General features: G+C 32.8%; 1 protein-coding gene across 2 annotated transcripts in view; it reads right to left on the bottom strand.

The window, feature by feature from the left end:
* Positions 1–15095, bottom strand: part of MYH10 (myosin heavy chain 10) — a 227432-nt gene that overhangs the window by 31204 nt on the left and 181133 nt on the right. For both annotated transcript variants that reach the window (XM_051995701.1, XM_051995702.1), the window contains 4 exons: positions 11572–11709; positions 10974–11097; positions 4229–4400; positions 1807–2019 (listed from right to left, as the gene is read on the bottom strand). In XM_051995701.1, the coding sequence (XP_051851661.1) occupies positions 1807–2019; positions 4229–4400; positions 10974–11097; positions 11572–11709 (647 nt within the window). The remainder of the gene's footprint in view (positions 1–1806; positions 2020–4228; positions 4401–10973; positions 11098–11571; positions 11710–15095) is intronic.

Here is a 15095-nt window from a genome sequence, read left to right as displayed (position 1 = left end):
CTCTCACCTCCTTGAGATGGTAAGCAATTTGATATAGGTAATATATGTGCAATCATGCAAAATACATTTCCATATTAGTCAAGTTGTAAAAGAAAACACAGACCCAAAGGAGAGAAAAAAAGACCCAGGAAAAAAAATTAAGGGAAAAACATTATACTCTGATTAGCATTCAAGAGTGCATTAGTTCTTTCTTTGAAGGTGGATAGCACTGTTCATCATAAGTGCTTTGGAATTTCCAATTCTTTGCCATTACAAAAACAGCTGCCTTAAATATTTTTGTATATAGACATCTTCCCCCCCTTAAAAAAAAATCTCTTTGGGATACATATCTAGCAATAGTATTGTTGGATCAAAAGGTATGTACTTTTTTTGGGGGGAAGGGGGAATATAGTTTAATATGTAAATTTTTTTGCATAACTTCCTTTATAAAAGTGAAATTATATCCTGTCTTCTCAATAGTTAGAAGACAATTTGGAAATCAAAAAAAACTTTAAATGAATGTAAAAAATAAAAAGGAAAAATGTATACATATACATGCATGTTTATGTATGTATATATACACATATATAGAGTGAGAGAAAGCACTTTATTATTACTCTACTTTAAGTATGTAAATCTCATCATTCCAATTCAGCTCTTTAAAATACTATTTCCTCTAGGATAAAATAAAAAACCTGTCAGCATGACATTTAAATCCTTTAACACTTTGGTTCCTGGACACTTTTACAGACTTATTTCATGCTACTCTAGTTCTTTAATTATTCTTCAAACTTGATATGCCATTTCCAACTCTATTATCTTAGCGATATCTCTTAGAATCTCTTAAATTCCCTTAAGTATCAGCTCATGGGTCACCACCTTTTCTGATCATTCTAGTTGTTAGCATTACCTGTGGCTTTGTGTTTACTTTTATATGCCTGCTGTATCTTATCATAAGAGGGTAAGCTTCCAGAAAGCAGGGACTTTCACTTTTCCAAATCCTTCTCACATTTTAGGATTATAAAACAATATAACACAGTACCACTATTACAATAGGAAAATGGACCCAGCAATTAATAATTTTGTCAAAGGATTACAGATGTTATACATGTACAGTAATTGTGACTTTGGGATAACCATTTCACATTTTCCTGGCCTCATTTTCCAACTTAATTAGAGCACCAGAGCAGATGATATCTTCCAGCTTGATACTTCTGTGCTATGTTCATCACCCACCTCAGACAGTGAGGAGCAAATGATTAAATGTATAGAGTATGTTTTGTATGCTGAGGCACTATGTAAATATGAGCTAAAGGGAGATCTGAAAAAATTCTGTTTTGAATTGACGCTACATGAAATGAGTAGAACCAAGAGAACATGGCATACGACAAAATTATGTGATTATCAAGTCTAATGGACTTGGCTCTTTTCAACAATGAGATGACTCAGGGCAATTCCAAAAGACTTGTGATGGAGAGGCAACTGCATCTAGAGAAAGGACTATGGAGATTCAATGTGGAGCATAATGTTTTCACCTTTTTTTGTTGTTTGCTTCCTTGTTTTTTTTTCTCATTTTCCACTCTTGATCTAACTCTTCTTGTGCAACATGATAAATGTGGAAATATGTTTAGAAGAATTGTACATTATAAACCTACATGGGATTACTTGCAATCTAGGGAAGGAGAGAGGGGAAAGAGGAGGGAGAAAAATTTGGAATATAAGGCTTTGCAAGAGTAAATATTGAAAACTATCTTTGCATATATTTTGAAAAATAAAAAGCTATTATTATTTTTAAATATCCTATTTCTGGGTACATAGTAGAATCACCTTAACTCTTGCTGAGCTGCAGTAGTATCCAAAGTATCCTCAAGTTCTGTTTTCAGGGCTTCCAGCTCTTCACTCAAGTCTCTTTTCTGCTTCTCTGCTTTGTTTCGGGACACCTTTTCTGACTCTAGGTCCTCCTGGAGCTCAGCAATCTGAGCTTGTAGTTCTCGTACAACTTTCAGTGCATTGTTTTTATGAAGTGTTTCATCATCGCCTCTGTTAAAAATCCAGATATAACATGAAATCAGATCCTCACACATGCATCTATACATATATATGAAGTGTTTTCTTAAACAATACCATTCACTGGAGACCTCATAAGTATACTCTAGTTGCCCCTTCATTCTTTCTTTGGATGGGCCCTGAAGGTAGGAAACTGGGTACCTAAACAGTGTCAATGTCAGTAATTTATACCATCCTGCTGGGGGATATTACTCAATCAACTGTCTGGCACCAATATATAACTATCCACCATATATAATTTTTTTTTAAATCCCCAGGGCAATTATCCAATGTCATATAACAAATATAAACTATTCTCTATCAGTATTGAATGCAATGTATTCAGACAATAGAATATGCACTTTTTATCAACATAAAACAACACAACATAGATGCATGTTATTTGAATATATTATAGATCACTTAGACAGAAAGAGAAAATTAAGAGTTTGGGAAATTTGTAAGAAACTTGGTCCATAGGAAAAGATACAGTAGTGATGGGGGCCTTTAGTTAGGGTTAATCACTTCTTGACTTGCTTCAGTAATAATTTCATCATTCAAAAGGTGAGGAACCAACAAGAGTAAATTCTCTTCTCTATTCAATGAACTTGCAGATTTTCAGAACTCTCTATCAACCAATCCTTAAATTAATAGAAAATTTAACATAAGAGCCAATATCAAAGATTAATTTCTAGGAATTCAACATGGACAAACTGTTTATTTATTTATTTAATATAAATGTATACCACATATTTATGTTTGACAGCAACAATGGGGTAGCTCAAAATAAAGTTTGGGGTAGAGTTAAGGTAAAAAATAGTAATCAAGTTATACAAATGAGGTGCAGAGGAAAAACAGACACAGAGGCATGGGGGGAGGGAAGGGGGGAGGCTCGTAGTCCTGAAAACCTACTCACACTGGAAATGGGTTAAATAGGGAACATTACATCTATATCTTGAAGGGTACAGAACCTTCCAAAATCTATAAAGAAATAAGGAGGAAAGGTGGGGGGATAGAGGGAGGTTAAACCAGTAATAGCAAGGCAAGTTAAGAAGCAGAATTAAAGGAAAAAGTAAGCATGGGAAAAAAGAATTAGCAATTATAAAGAGTTTGTATGGCTTTATCAAGAGGTGTGTGTGTGTGTGTGTGTGTGTGTGTGTGTGTGTGAACTGCTTGTTGATCAGAGGAATACTAGAGACATAATTTATTTATGTATTAGTAAATAATTAGATTTCATGCTATTCTTGTAAAAAAGATGAAGATAAAGTAAATGGCATGTGTATCAAAACTGCAAATGATGCAAAGATGGAAAAGACAGTTATCTGGATCCAAATAAAGCTTTATGTGATGGAATACTAGGCTGAGTCTAATGATATATAACTCAATAGAAAAAAATATAAAATTTACACTTGGCTTAAAAAGATAAAATGTAAGGTACAATATGGAAAATTTCTTGACTGCCTCATTACACATGACTCATAGAGCTTGTAGTCCACTAAAACACCTAGAATTTATTCAGATGAATTGCTATCTAACTATGAACTGTACTCCCAATTTTTTATTTATGAAGTCAATTTTTTGAAATTATGTAAGGATTTTTATTTATCTCTACATAATTTCACAATATTCATGCAATTGTTTTAAGACTCTTAAAATCTCTTTGGATTCTGATTCTATTACCTAGTGTGCTACTTCTAGTTCTTGGTGTCATCTGTAAATTTGATAAGATGTCTTTATCTGCTATTAAACAGCAAAAAACAAAACAAAACACAACAGTTTTCAATGAAAGATTGTTTCTTGTAGAGAATTTTCTGTAACTAAAAAAGTAGTACTACTTTAGGTCACATGACCAAACATTGGTATAACTTATTCCAAAAGAAATTTTGGTTGTAAATTTAATCATTATGTTGAAATGAATACAGATTCTAGAATATAAATTAAACATGTCTGCATTCAAAAACAGAACATTTTATAAATGGGGATGAAATTGAGAAAAATAAATTGTATCCTTTCACTCCCCAAGTTTTTCGAAAAATTAAAATGAACAGAAATACTGTTGTGGTAAAGCCAGTCATTTTGGTATTATATTAACTTTGGCATATGTAGCTGACATTTGCCATCTCTCCACAATTCTTCTCCAACCTCTTCAGAAATAAAATCCATATGAACATGATTAAATACAATGTTCTTATTAGTATCAGACCTGGCAAGAGCACCCTGTAGTTCCTCCTCTTTTTTGGCCAATTGGATTTTTAGTTCTTCAATCTGGGCCTGCAGCTCAGCTATTTGGTCCTGAAGATCTGTAGTTTCACCATCAAGTTTTCTTTTAGCTTTTTCCAGCTCTTGACGAGTTTTCTCTTCCTTCTTTAAGCGTTCTAAGGCAAAACATAGGAGAGCTTTTCAACACACTGAACATATCAAGATACCAAGTTGGAATTTTTTCAAGAATAAGCAGTTTTTTATTTTACCATTCAAAAACATGCCATGGTCTCTTCTACATTTTGTAATATGTCTGACTGTTTGAAACCCATTGTTTGAAACAATTTAAAAGGAGTATGAGTTTGATAGGAATTGTGTGGAGGAATACTAAGGTAATAATACGGATTGCAGACAATTCAGAGCAGCAGACAGTGCTGGAGGATGTCTTTGGACCTGGAGCAAGGAGAATAAAAACTGGGATTATTTTTCTCCAGTTACATGATTTTATAAAAGAAAGTTGGTATTGGTATCAAACGTCTATCAGAGAGGTCTTAAAGGACTTTTCTCAATTCTGTATCTCTTTGAATTCTTCTAGTTGTATTGACTTATTTTTGTCCCTTTAAAAAAGTTTTACATAACCAAAATTTTCCATTTTGTTTTTTATTATCTCCACTGCTCTGCTAGTTCTTTTAAATACTTCTTCAGTTTCTAGCTGTGAGGGATATGGTTTTTATGGTGTGATCTATTTTGATCAGATTACTTATCAATTTAAAATTTCTTGTGCAATTTTTGGCATATGTTGCTGGCTTAACACATTTTCTACAAAACTGTTTTTGAATCGGCCTAACAGTTTTGTAGACTTAAATGTATCTTTTTTTCATGTAGTTTGTGTGTTTGGGTTTATCAAAGACTACAATACTGTTTGGTTTTGTTTTTAGGTTACCGTAACTATTCCATTAATCAGTTCTATTTTTAAAAACCAGGTGTCATATATTGTATTTAACATATACTTTAACATATTTAACATGTATGGGACAACCTGCCATCTACAGGAAAGGGTAAAGGGAAGGAGGAGAAAAGTTAGAACAGAAGTTTTTCCATGGGTTAATGTTGAAAAATTACCCATGCATATGTTTTGTCAATGAAAAGGTACAATAAAAAGCAAACAAACAAACAAATAAATAAATAAAAAGACTGAGGGGGGAAAAAAAAGATGTTAGTGATTTGTAGCACGTACAATTTAAGGTCTCGTGTCCTTCTGAATCTAAAAGATACCAAATAACAAATCTTTAAGATTAGAAGATATTCCCAAAGGATAAGTGGTCAAAGGATATACTTACATTTTCGGGGGTAGGTGGGGAAGAGAAGGCAAACTAATAAGAATGATTTGAGAAACTATGCAAGATCATCAATAATTAATAAATGCAAATTAAAAACATTGAGGCATGACTTCATATCTATCAAATTAAAAAAGACAGGAAAATTTGATGTTTAGAGTGTTTGAGAAGAAAGGTTTAATCCACAGTTGATATCGCTAACTGGTTAGACCATACTGAAAGACAATTTCAAATTAAACAAACAAAACAAAACAAAACAAAACAAAACACCACAAGATTACTCAATTTATTTTAACCAAAGTTTCCACTACTGGGTCTATAATCCAGGGAACTACAAAACAACAAGAAAAAACCACACGTACAAAAACATTCACAGCAACATTATAAAGTGGAAGAATGTGGCTCAAATCCTGTGTCCAGACATAAACTAGTTATGTGACCCTCACATATCACTTAACAACTCTCTATGACTATATGTAGAGCAGGTGTCAATTTGCTACAGTAGAGAGAGTTTCCTATATCAATGAATTTTTAAGTCCAGTCTAAATAGGATTATACAGACAATAACTAAAAACTAGAAACAAATTATGTGCCCTAGAGATTAGGGAATGGGTAAACATTGTGGTATGTGAAGGTAAAGAAATAATACTGTGCAGTGAAGAATAATAAATATAAAGATTTCAGAGAAACAGAGGAAAAAAATCACATACAATGAAGAAACTCCTTTCTTCAAATCAAATCAAATCTAAAGAACAATATCACAAATGACCAGACTGTAAGTAAAGACAACATGGAAAGATGACAAAGATCAAAACAAATGGTGTTACCAAATGATTAGATGAAGAACACTAACTTTCTGTTAACTAATGATAATCATAAAAGTGGGAAGTTGAAATACTATTATCGACACTCTCTCCATTAAGAGTTTACTTAATTTGGAGGGAAGAGGAGGAGGTTTGACTATCAAGTAGAATGTATCCAGTGCTCTATTTTTAGCGCTGAGCTCTAATTTATTACCTAAATTAATTAAGGCTACTAGATAGTGCAGTGGATAGGGGTCTGAAGCACTAGTAAAGAGGGAGGGATACAGTAAGATCTGGAGTGAAGCAAGGTTGCCCACTATCACCATTATTATTCAATAATAATTCAATAATTGTTCAATAATGCTAGCCTTGGCAATAAGAGTCAAGAAAGAGATTAAAGGAATTAAGAGTAGGCAATGAGGAAACCAAACTATCACTCTTTGCAGATGATATGATGAGATACTTAGAGAACCCCAGAGATTCTACTAAAAAGCTATTAGAAATAATTCATAACTTTAGCAAAGTTGCAGGATACAAAATAAATCCCCATAAATCCTCAGCATTTTTATACATCACCAACAAAATCCAACAGCAAGAGATACAAAGAGAAATTCCATTCAAAATAACTGTCGACAGCATAAAATATTTGGGAATCTATCTACCAAAGGAAAGTCAGGAATTATATGAGCAAAATTACAAAAAACTTTCCACACAAATAAAGTCAGACTTAAATAATTGGAAAAAATATTAAGTGGTCTTGGATAGGCTGAGCAAATATAATAAAGATGACAATACTCCCTAACCTCATCTATCTATTTAGTGCTATACCAATCAGACTTCCAAGAAAATATTTTAAAAATAACAACAAAATTCATATGGAAGAACAAAAGGTCGAGAATCTCAAGGGAATTAATGAAAAAAAAAAAAAAAAACCAAATGAAGGTAGCCTAACTGTACCTGATCTAAAACTATATTATAAAGCAGCAGTCACCAAAACCATTTGGTGTTGGCTAAGAAATAGATTAGTTGATCAGTGGAATAGATTAGGTTCACAAGACAAAATAGTCAACTACAGCAATCTAGTGTTTGACAAACTCAAAGATCCTAACTTTTGGGATAAGAATTCATTATTTGATAAAAACTGCTGGGAAAACTGGAAATTAGTATGGCAAAAATTAGGCATGGACCCACACTTAACATCATATACCAAGATAAAATCAAAATGGGTCCATGACCTAGGCATAAAGAATGAGATTATAAATAAATTAAAGGAACATAGATAGCATAGTTTATCTCTCAGACTTGTAGAGGAGGAAGAAATTTGTGACCAAAGATGAATTAGAGACCATTATTGATCACAAAATAGAAAATTTTGATTACATCAAATTAAAAAGTCTTTGTACAAACAAAACTAATGCAGACAAGATTAGAAGGGAAGCAACAAACTGGGAAAACGTCTTCATAGTTAAAGGTTCTGATAAAGGCCTCATTTCCAAAATATATAGAGAATTGACTCTAATTTACAAGAAATCAAGCCATTCTCCAATTGATAAATGGTCAAAGAATATGAACAGACAATTTTACAGATGATGAAATTGAAACTATTACCACTCATATGAAAAAGTATTCCAAATCACTATTGATCAGAGAAATGCAAATTAAGACAACTCTGAGATACCACTACACACCTGTCAGATTGGCTAAGATGACAGGAAAAAATAATGATGAATATTGGAGGGGATGTGGGAAAACTGGGACACTGATCCATTGTTGGTGGAGTTGTGAACGAATCCAAACATTCTGGAGAGCAATCTGGAATTGTGCTCAAAAAGTTATCAAACTGCATATTCTTTGATCCAGCAGTGTTACTACTGGGCTTATACCCCAAAGAGATACTAAAGAAGGGAAAGGGACCTGTATGTGCCAAAATGTTTGTGGCAGCCCTGTTTGTAGTGGAAACTGGAAAATGACTGGATGCCCATCAATTGGAGAATGGTTGGGTAAATTGTGGTATATGAATATTATGGAATATTATTGTTCTATAAGAAATGACCAGCAGGATGAATACAGAGAGGCTTGGAGACACTTACATGAACTTCTACTAAGTGAAATGAGCAGAACCAGGAGATCATTATATATTTTGACAATGATACTGTATGAGGATGTATTCTGATGGAAGTGGATTTCTTCGACAAAGAGATCTAACTCAGTTTCAATTGATAAATGATGGACAGAAGCAGCTACACCCAAAAAAAGAACACTGGGAAATCAATCTAAACCATTTGCATTTTTGTTTTTCTTCCCAGGTTATTTCTTCCTTCTGTATCTAGGATATACTGTGGCATATTTAACATGTATAGGAGTGCTTGTCATCTGGGGGAGGGGGTAGAGGGAGGAAGGGGAAAAATTGTAACAGAAGTGAGTGCAAGGGATAATGTTGTAAAAAATTACCCTGGCATGGGTTCTGTCAATAAAAAGTTATTAAAAAAAAAAAAAAAAAGAGGGAGGGATATAAGTGATAAGGTCTACAACCAAGGCATCAAGAGAAAAAAAGGCCTTGATAAAAACCTAGCAGACAAACATAGAAACTAATAGAAAAGATCCTAAATTTTTTTCCCTTGTTTAATTCTTTTTTTTAAAAATTTTATTTTATAATAACTTTTTATTGACAGAACCCATGCCAGGGTGATTTTTTTACATTATCCCTTGCACTCGCTTCTGTTCCGATTTTTCCCCTCCCCTAGATGGCAAGCAGTCCTATTTATGTTAGATATGTTGCAGTATATCCTAGATACAATATATGTTTGCAGAACCAAACAGTTCTCTTGTTGCACAGGGAGAATTGTATTCAGAAGATAAAAATTACCCAGGAAGAAAAACAAAAATGCAAATAGTTTACATTCATTTCCCAGTGTTCTTTCTTTGGATGTAGCCGCTTCTGTCCATCATTTATCAATTGAAACGGAATTAGGTCTCTTTGTCAAAGAAATCCACTTCCATCACAATACATCCTCATCCAGTATCGTTGTTGAAGTGTATAATGATCTCCTGGTTCTGCTCATTTCACTTAGCTCTCCAAGCCTCTCTGTATTCATCCTGCTGGTCATTTCTTACAGAACAATAATATTCTATAACATTCATATATCACAATTTACCCAGCCATTCTCTAATTGATGGGCATCCATTAAATTTCCAGTTTCTAGCCACTACAAACAGGGCTGCCACAAACATTTTGGCACATACAGGTCCCTTTCCCTTCTTTAGTATTTCTTTGGGATATAAGCCCAGAAGTAACACTGCTGGATCAAAGGGTATGCACAGTTTGATAACTTTTTGGGCAAAATTCCAGATTGCTCTCCAGAATGGTTGGATTCGTTCACAACTCCACCAACAATGTATCAGTGTCCCAGTTTTCCCGCATCCCTTCCAACATTCATCATTATTGAAAAGATCCTAAAATTGAGAAGAAAAATTATTCATTACACAAAGAACATGAAGTATGATTAGCAAATATTATAAGATTAAAGAGAGCAAAGTAATAAGGCCTATTAAAAGCCAAACTATTATAGATACCTGTGTATTGTGGATTTTCACTCAACTTCCTGATTCTAGGTGAAAACACTGCTTTATTAGTTGCCTCTATTCACAAGATTCTTGCTTTAGATTCTTATTTTCTACTTCTTGAGGGTTTGAGATTGGGGCAACAAGCTTTAAATAACTCCACCTTAGGGCACTCCCCACTAAGTAGGTTTCAACCTGATTTTTCGCTTTCTTTTTTTACATATACCTGTTTTAATCTTTTCAGAACAAAAAAATAATTACAACTAACACTAGATCTAGAACAAAACAATGTTCAAAAAACTTTAATTATTCAAAAAGTGTTGTTTTTTTTTTTACCAGTTTCAAAAATGACCCATTAAGAATCAAAGTTTTTTGGATTTTGTAATGGAATTGTAAACTAAATATTTTAGGGAAAATTCCTTCTAAAAACACAGAACAGCCTATGTTCTAGAACTTATGGTCTTAGAAAACTATGTGGGCATTCTCTCCATTCTCTTTTTTTTTTAAAATAACTTTTTATTGATAGAACCCATGCCAGGGTAATTTTTTACAGCATTATCCCTGCATTCTGATTTTTCCCCTCCTTCCCTCCACCCCCTCCCCCAGATGGCAAGTAGTCTTTTACATGTTGAATAGGTTACAGTATATCCTAGATTATGTGGCCATTCTCTAAAAAATTAGATGGCATAAAAATGAGTGAGCTTCTGCTACATATACTTTAAAACAGTGCTTAAACTTTTTACACTCACAACACATTTTCACTTTAGAAATTTTTACATGACTCCAGTTACATAAATCAAATATTTACTGAAAATAAGAAATTTATTTTGAAACAAATCTTTGGTATAGGCATAATTTCACCATTTATTAAAGATGAAAACAAATTTGCATTTGATTCATACATAAAAAATTAAATCTTGGTCGAATATTTGATACTTTTTATAAGTGTAAATTTTTCATGACTTACAACTTAGGTAACCCCATATAGAGTTGTGACCCACAGTTTAGGAAGCTTTGGACTAAATACTCATGGTTATAAAATACTCACCTTCTAAATCTGTGATCATCACCTCTTGCTTATTCCTGAGTTTGGTCAAGTTTTTGGATTTCTCTTCTTCTTCAGCCAGTTGAGAAGAACATTCAGCAATGCGATCTTCCATCAGTTTCTTTTCCTATTAGGGAATAATTAATTGATTGATTTATAAAATTAACTCAAAATGTCAAATAAAACTTTTAAAAGTGGTACCAAGCACTTGCATTAATGATATATCATAAAATAGGGCTAAAAGTAAGTAATTGAAGCTAAAAATTTATAGAATGTATATTTCACATTGAATTGATTAAAACAAATAAAACTGAAATAGTTTATGAATTTAGTTGGAATTGCCAATTTCTACAATTCAAAAAGTGTATAAAAGTAGACAAGACAAAAAAAATTCAATTTAATATAATCCAAAAATATATTGAACACATACTATGTGGAAAGTATTTTGCTAGGGGTCTTGAGATAGTTACAAAGACAAAAATGAAACCACAATCTCTGAAAGAACAATAAATAAACTAATATAAAATAAAACTCAGGGAGTTTGCATGGACATGGAAAATATTCTTTTCAAATTCTAAACTTGTTGACAACACAGGGATACCTTGATAAATTTGGAATTTTGGTCCTCTAAAAGTAGAATTTCCTCTTCCATTTTCTTGATTTTGGCTTCTGCTGTGACTTTTTCTAACTGCAGTTTTTGTCGAGCTCCTTCTTCCTCATCAAGCTGCTCTTCTAAGTCCTTCATAGAAGAAGCATACTTAGTACATATTTTGCTTACTTTTTCTAGTACAATCTTATTATATCTTACACCTCAGAATCACACTAAAAAATAATTAAAGCCTGATTAAAAGCAATATACATAGAAAAATGCATAAGATTACCTAGAGTATAATTCGATTACCAAGTTAGTATTTACTCTTTTTTTTCAAAATTGTCTTGAATGTATTAAATCTCCTTAAAGATATTAAATGACATATCTCAAATTCTGATACTTAGCTAAAGATGAATCAGAAATAAGTACATAATGGAATGCAATCTGTTACCCATATTTAAAGATCATTGGCCTAAAGTCCTTTAATTCACCCCTATCACATTTTAAATCATTTGGAATCTGTAAATTATACTTATAAATCACTGATTAGAAATCATTAGTAGTACAAGCAGTTTTCCCCCTTATAAAAATGCATTATAGACAATATCAAAATGTTTAAATCTCCCTATATGTATGCAGATAGCAATCTGCACAACGCTTATAGTTTATTACCTGAGGCTCAGATAAGCTAAGTGACTAATCCATTGTCACACAGCTAGTAAATTAGAGGTGGAATTTGAACCCAAGTCTTTCTGAATCCAAGTCCAGCTCTCTCTCTATTATTACATGCTCCTTCACAGCATTTTATAGGAAGTGAAATCCTCACTCTTTTGGGATTCAGCATTAAATTCAGGAAGTAAACAGCTAGTATGATAACAGGATTTAGATTTCAGAACCAAGGCGTAAAATATAGCATTGATTGGTTTCCAAGCAAGATGACATACACTTACACTTAGCAAGGGCTGATAAGAATGTAATCCCCATCACAAACATAATTTAAAAAGGAAGGGAAGAGATGAGAAGAGGTGGGAAAGAAAACACGCCTACATATATTCACTAAGATAGATACTAAAGAAAATTTCTACAATGTGAAGGCAATTTCATAGGAAAAAAAAAAATCCAAAGAAGTCTGCAAAAAACTGCAATGATCTCAAATGTTAAATATCAAATGCATAAAGTATTGGTAACAAACAGGGTGATGAGAGAGTTCATAATGCAAGATAAACCTCATCTCCTGAGTTTCACTAAGACTTGGTAAGATATAACCAATGACTAGAATATGTCTCTAAATGGTTATAAGTTCAAAAGAAATAATGAGGGAATACCATTATATATAAAGAAGGCAGATACATTAGGAAATATAGGAATCGACAGTGGGAAACATGGGAGAGAGCAATGGAAACAAGAACAGAAATTATGCAAAAATTTAAGTATATTTCAGATTTCCGGAAAGAAAGTATTAATAAAATGGATAAGAATCAATTAATAAGCACTTATTAAGCTATCCATTAGGTACTAGGGATACAAACACAATAAATGAAACAGAAAAACATGAAAAGACTTATATAATCTAATGTACAATAAAGTCAAAGAATCAGGAAAACAATTTACATAATTACAAAAGAGTAAAAAGAAAGAACTGAACAAAACCATTTCTTTCCCTGTATTACAGAACTGGGGATGAACAATGGGTTCAGAAAACCATATGTAACATCAGAGAACCATCTTCTCTAGGTATCTTGCATGTTTCCTAGTTGTTCACATGTTTCCCCTATTAGAATATAAGTTCCTTGAAAAGAGAGATTTTGCTGCCCATGGCATACATACATACATGTGAAAGGCACATTAGTGCTTTATAAATTTTTTTGATGGATTGATGAATGTGCTAATTTTTGCTAGTTTTTGACCTGAGGTTCAAGAACTTATTTTATAAACTATTGGTAACTTTTTCAATTTACTAATTTCCTTTTGGAATCTTATGTATTTTATTTTATCCATTTAAAAACTTCACTCTCGGAAGGAATCCACAGGATTCACCTCATAGCCAATGCAGCCCATGACCAAAAAAAAAAAAAAAAAATTGAGGAGTTTGTAAACATTGAAAGCCTGATATAGGCATTAGATCTCATGATGGTGGACTTCAATTATCTGGACATTAGACTTGATTTTCTGATGAAAGAAATAAATAACTGCCTAATTTGCCTTAATGAGAACTTTATGTCTCTGCAAATAAAAGAATCAATGAAGGAACTTCTATAGTGAACCTGATTCTCAACAAAAAGGCATGAAGTGCTAGGGTGGAAATGAAGAGGACTGTGAATCAAATTAACCAATTAATTTTAGAATTTTGTATTGTGCTGGAGTAGAGGAAAAGTCCTTTTGTGTTCGTTCTAGTCTGACATGTGCCACAGAAATTGTGAGAGCATATTTCAAAGCTTTCAGTTAAGACAGAATGGTCCAGTGCATTCTATTAGGAAAGTTGGCCCAGAAGGGATGGAAAGTTCTTAAGAACAAAATTCTGATAACACAAATGGAAAAAAGTGTATCAGATAGATGTGGCTATACTGGGAATTTGACAAATTTAGATTTTAAAAAGATAAATACAAGGGGCAGTTAGATGGCCTAGTAGGCCAGCACACTGGCCCAGAAATCAGGAGGACTGGAGTTCAAATCCAGCCTCAGCCACTTGACACTTAATAACTGTAAACCCGGGTAAGTCACTTAACCCCAACTGAACTCAAGATAGGCAATATGCAGCATGAATTATATTGAACTGAGTGTGTCAAAGAAAAAGTGATACATAAAAAGGATTTTTTTTTAAAGCTTTATTATGTTGTACATGTAATTATAATAATGGACAAAAAAAAGAAGGGGAAGATACACAATTTTTATTTTCCTTCTATTTTATCTGCCAAGAAGATAAAATGGGAGGGTAGGGGTGGAGGGGGAAAATAGCTAAATGGAGATGATATCCAAGATAAAAAGAGTTATAACAAGAGGGACTCTCTAAGCAAGTCACCATTATTAGGATGAAAGAATCACAGGATATTGAAAAAATCATAGAATGTGATTGCTGACACATTGTCAATCAATCTTTGAAAGACTTCAAAAGAATAGAAAAGATCCTACAAGGAATGGGTCAAGAGGCAAATATTATCCAAATTTTTAAAAAGTAAAAGAATTTTACTTTTGAAATTGAAATTGACTTCAATTTCAGGAAAAATTCTGGAATTAGACAAAGAGTAAAGATCTTGAAAAGGAAGTTATCACAAAGAGGCAACATGGTCTTTTTAATAACAGGTGATGCTAGTCTAATCTCAATTTCCTTTTCTGTCACGGTTATAAAACTGTAAAATTAGTGAAATTATATTGATAGCTTTAGTAAAGTACTGGACAAAGTATCTCATGCTATTCTTTTGGCCAAGAGAAAAATGAGGGCTAAGTGATGGCAGAGTTAACAGTTGAAATGGTTAAACAACTGTATTAAAAAAGTAATTATTAATGCTTCAATGTCACTTTTGAGGGAGGTTTCT

Source organism: Antechinus flavipes, chromosome 4, assembly GCF_016432865.1.
Source record: "Antechinus flavipes isolate AdamAnt ecotype Samford, QLD, Australia chromosome 4, AdamAnt_v2, whole genome shotgun sequence".
Taxonomy (NCBI): domain Eukaryota; kingdom Metazoa; phylum Chordata; class Mammalia; order Dasyuromorphia; family Dasyuridae; genus Antechinus; species Antechinus flavipes.
The sequence above is the reverse complement of the archived record's forward strand: the minus strand, read 5'-3'. Positions and strand labels throughout refer to the sequence as shown.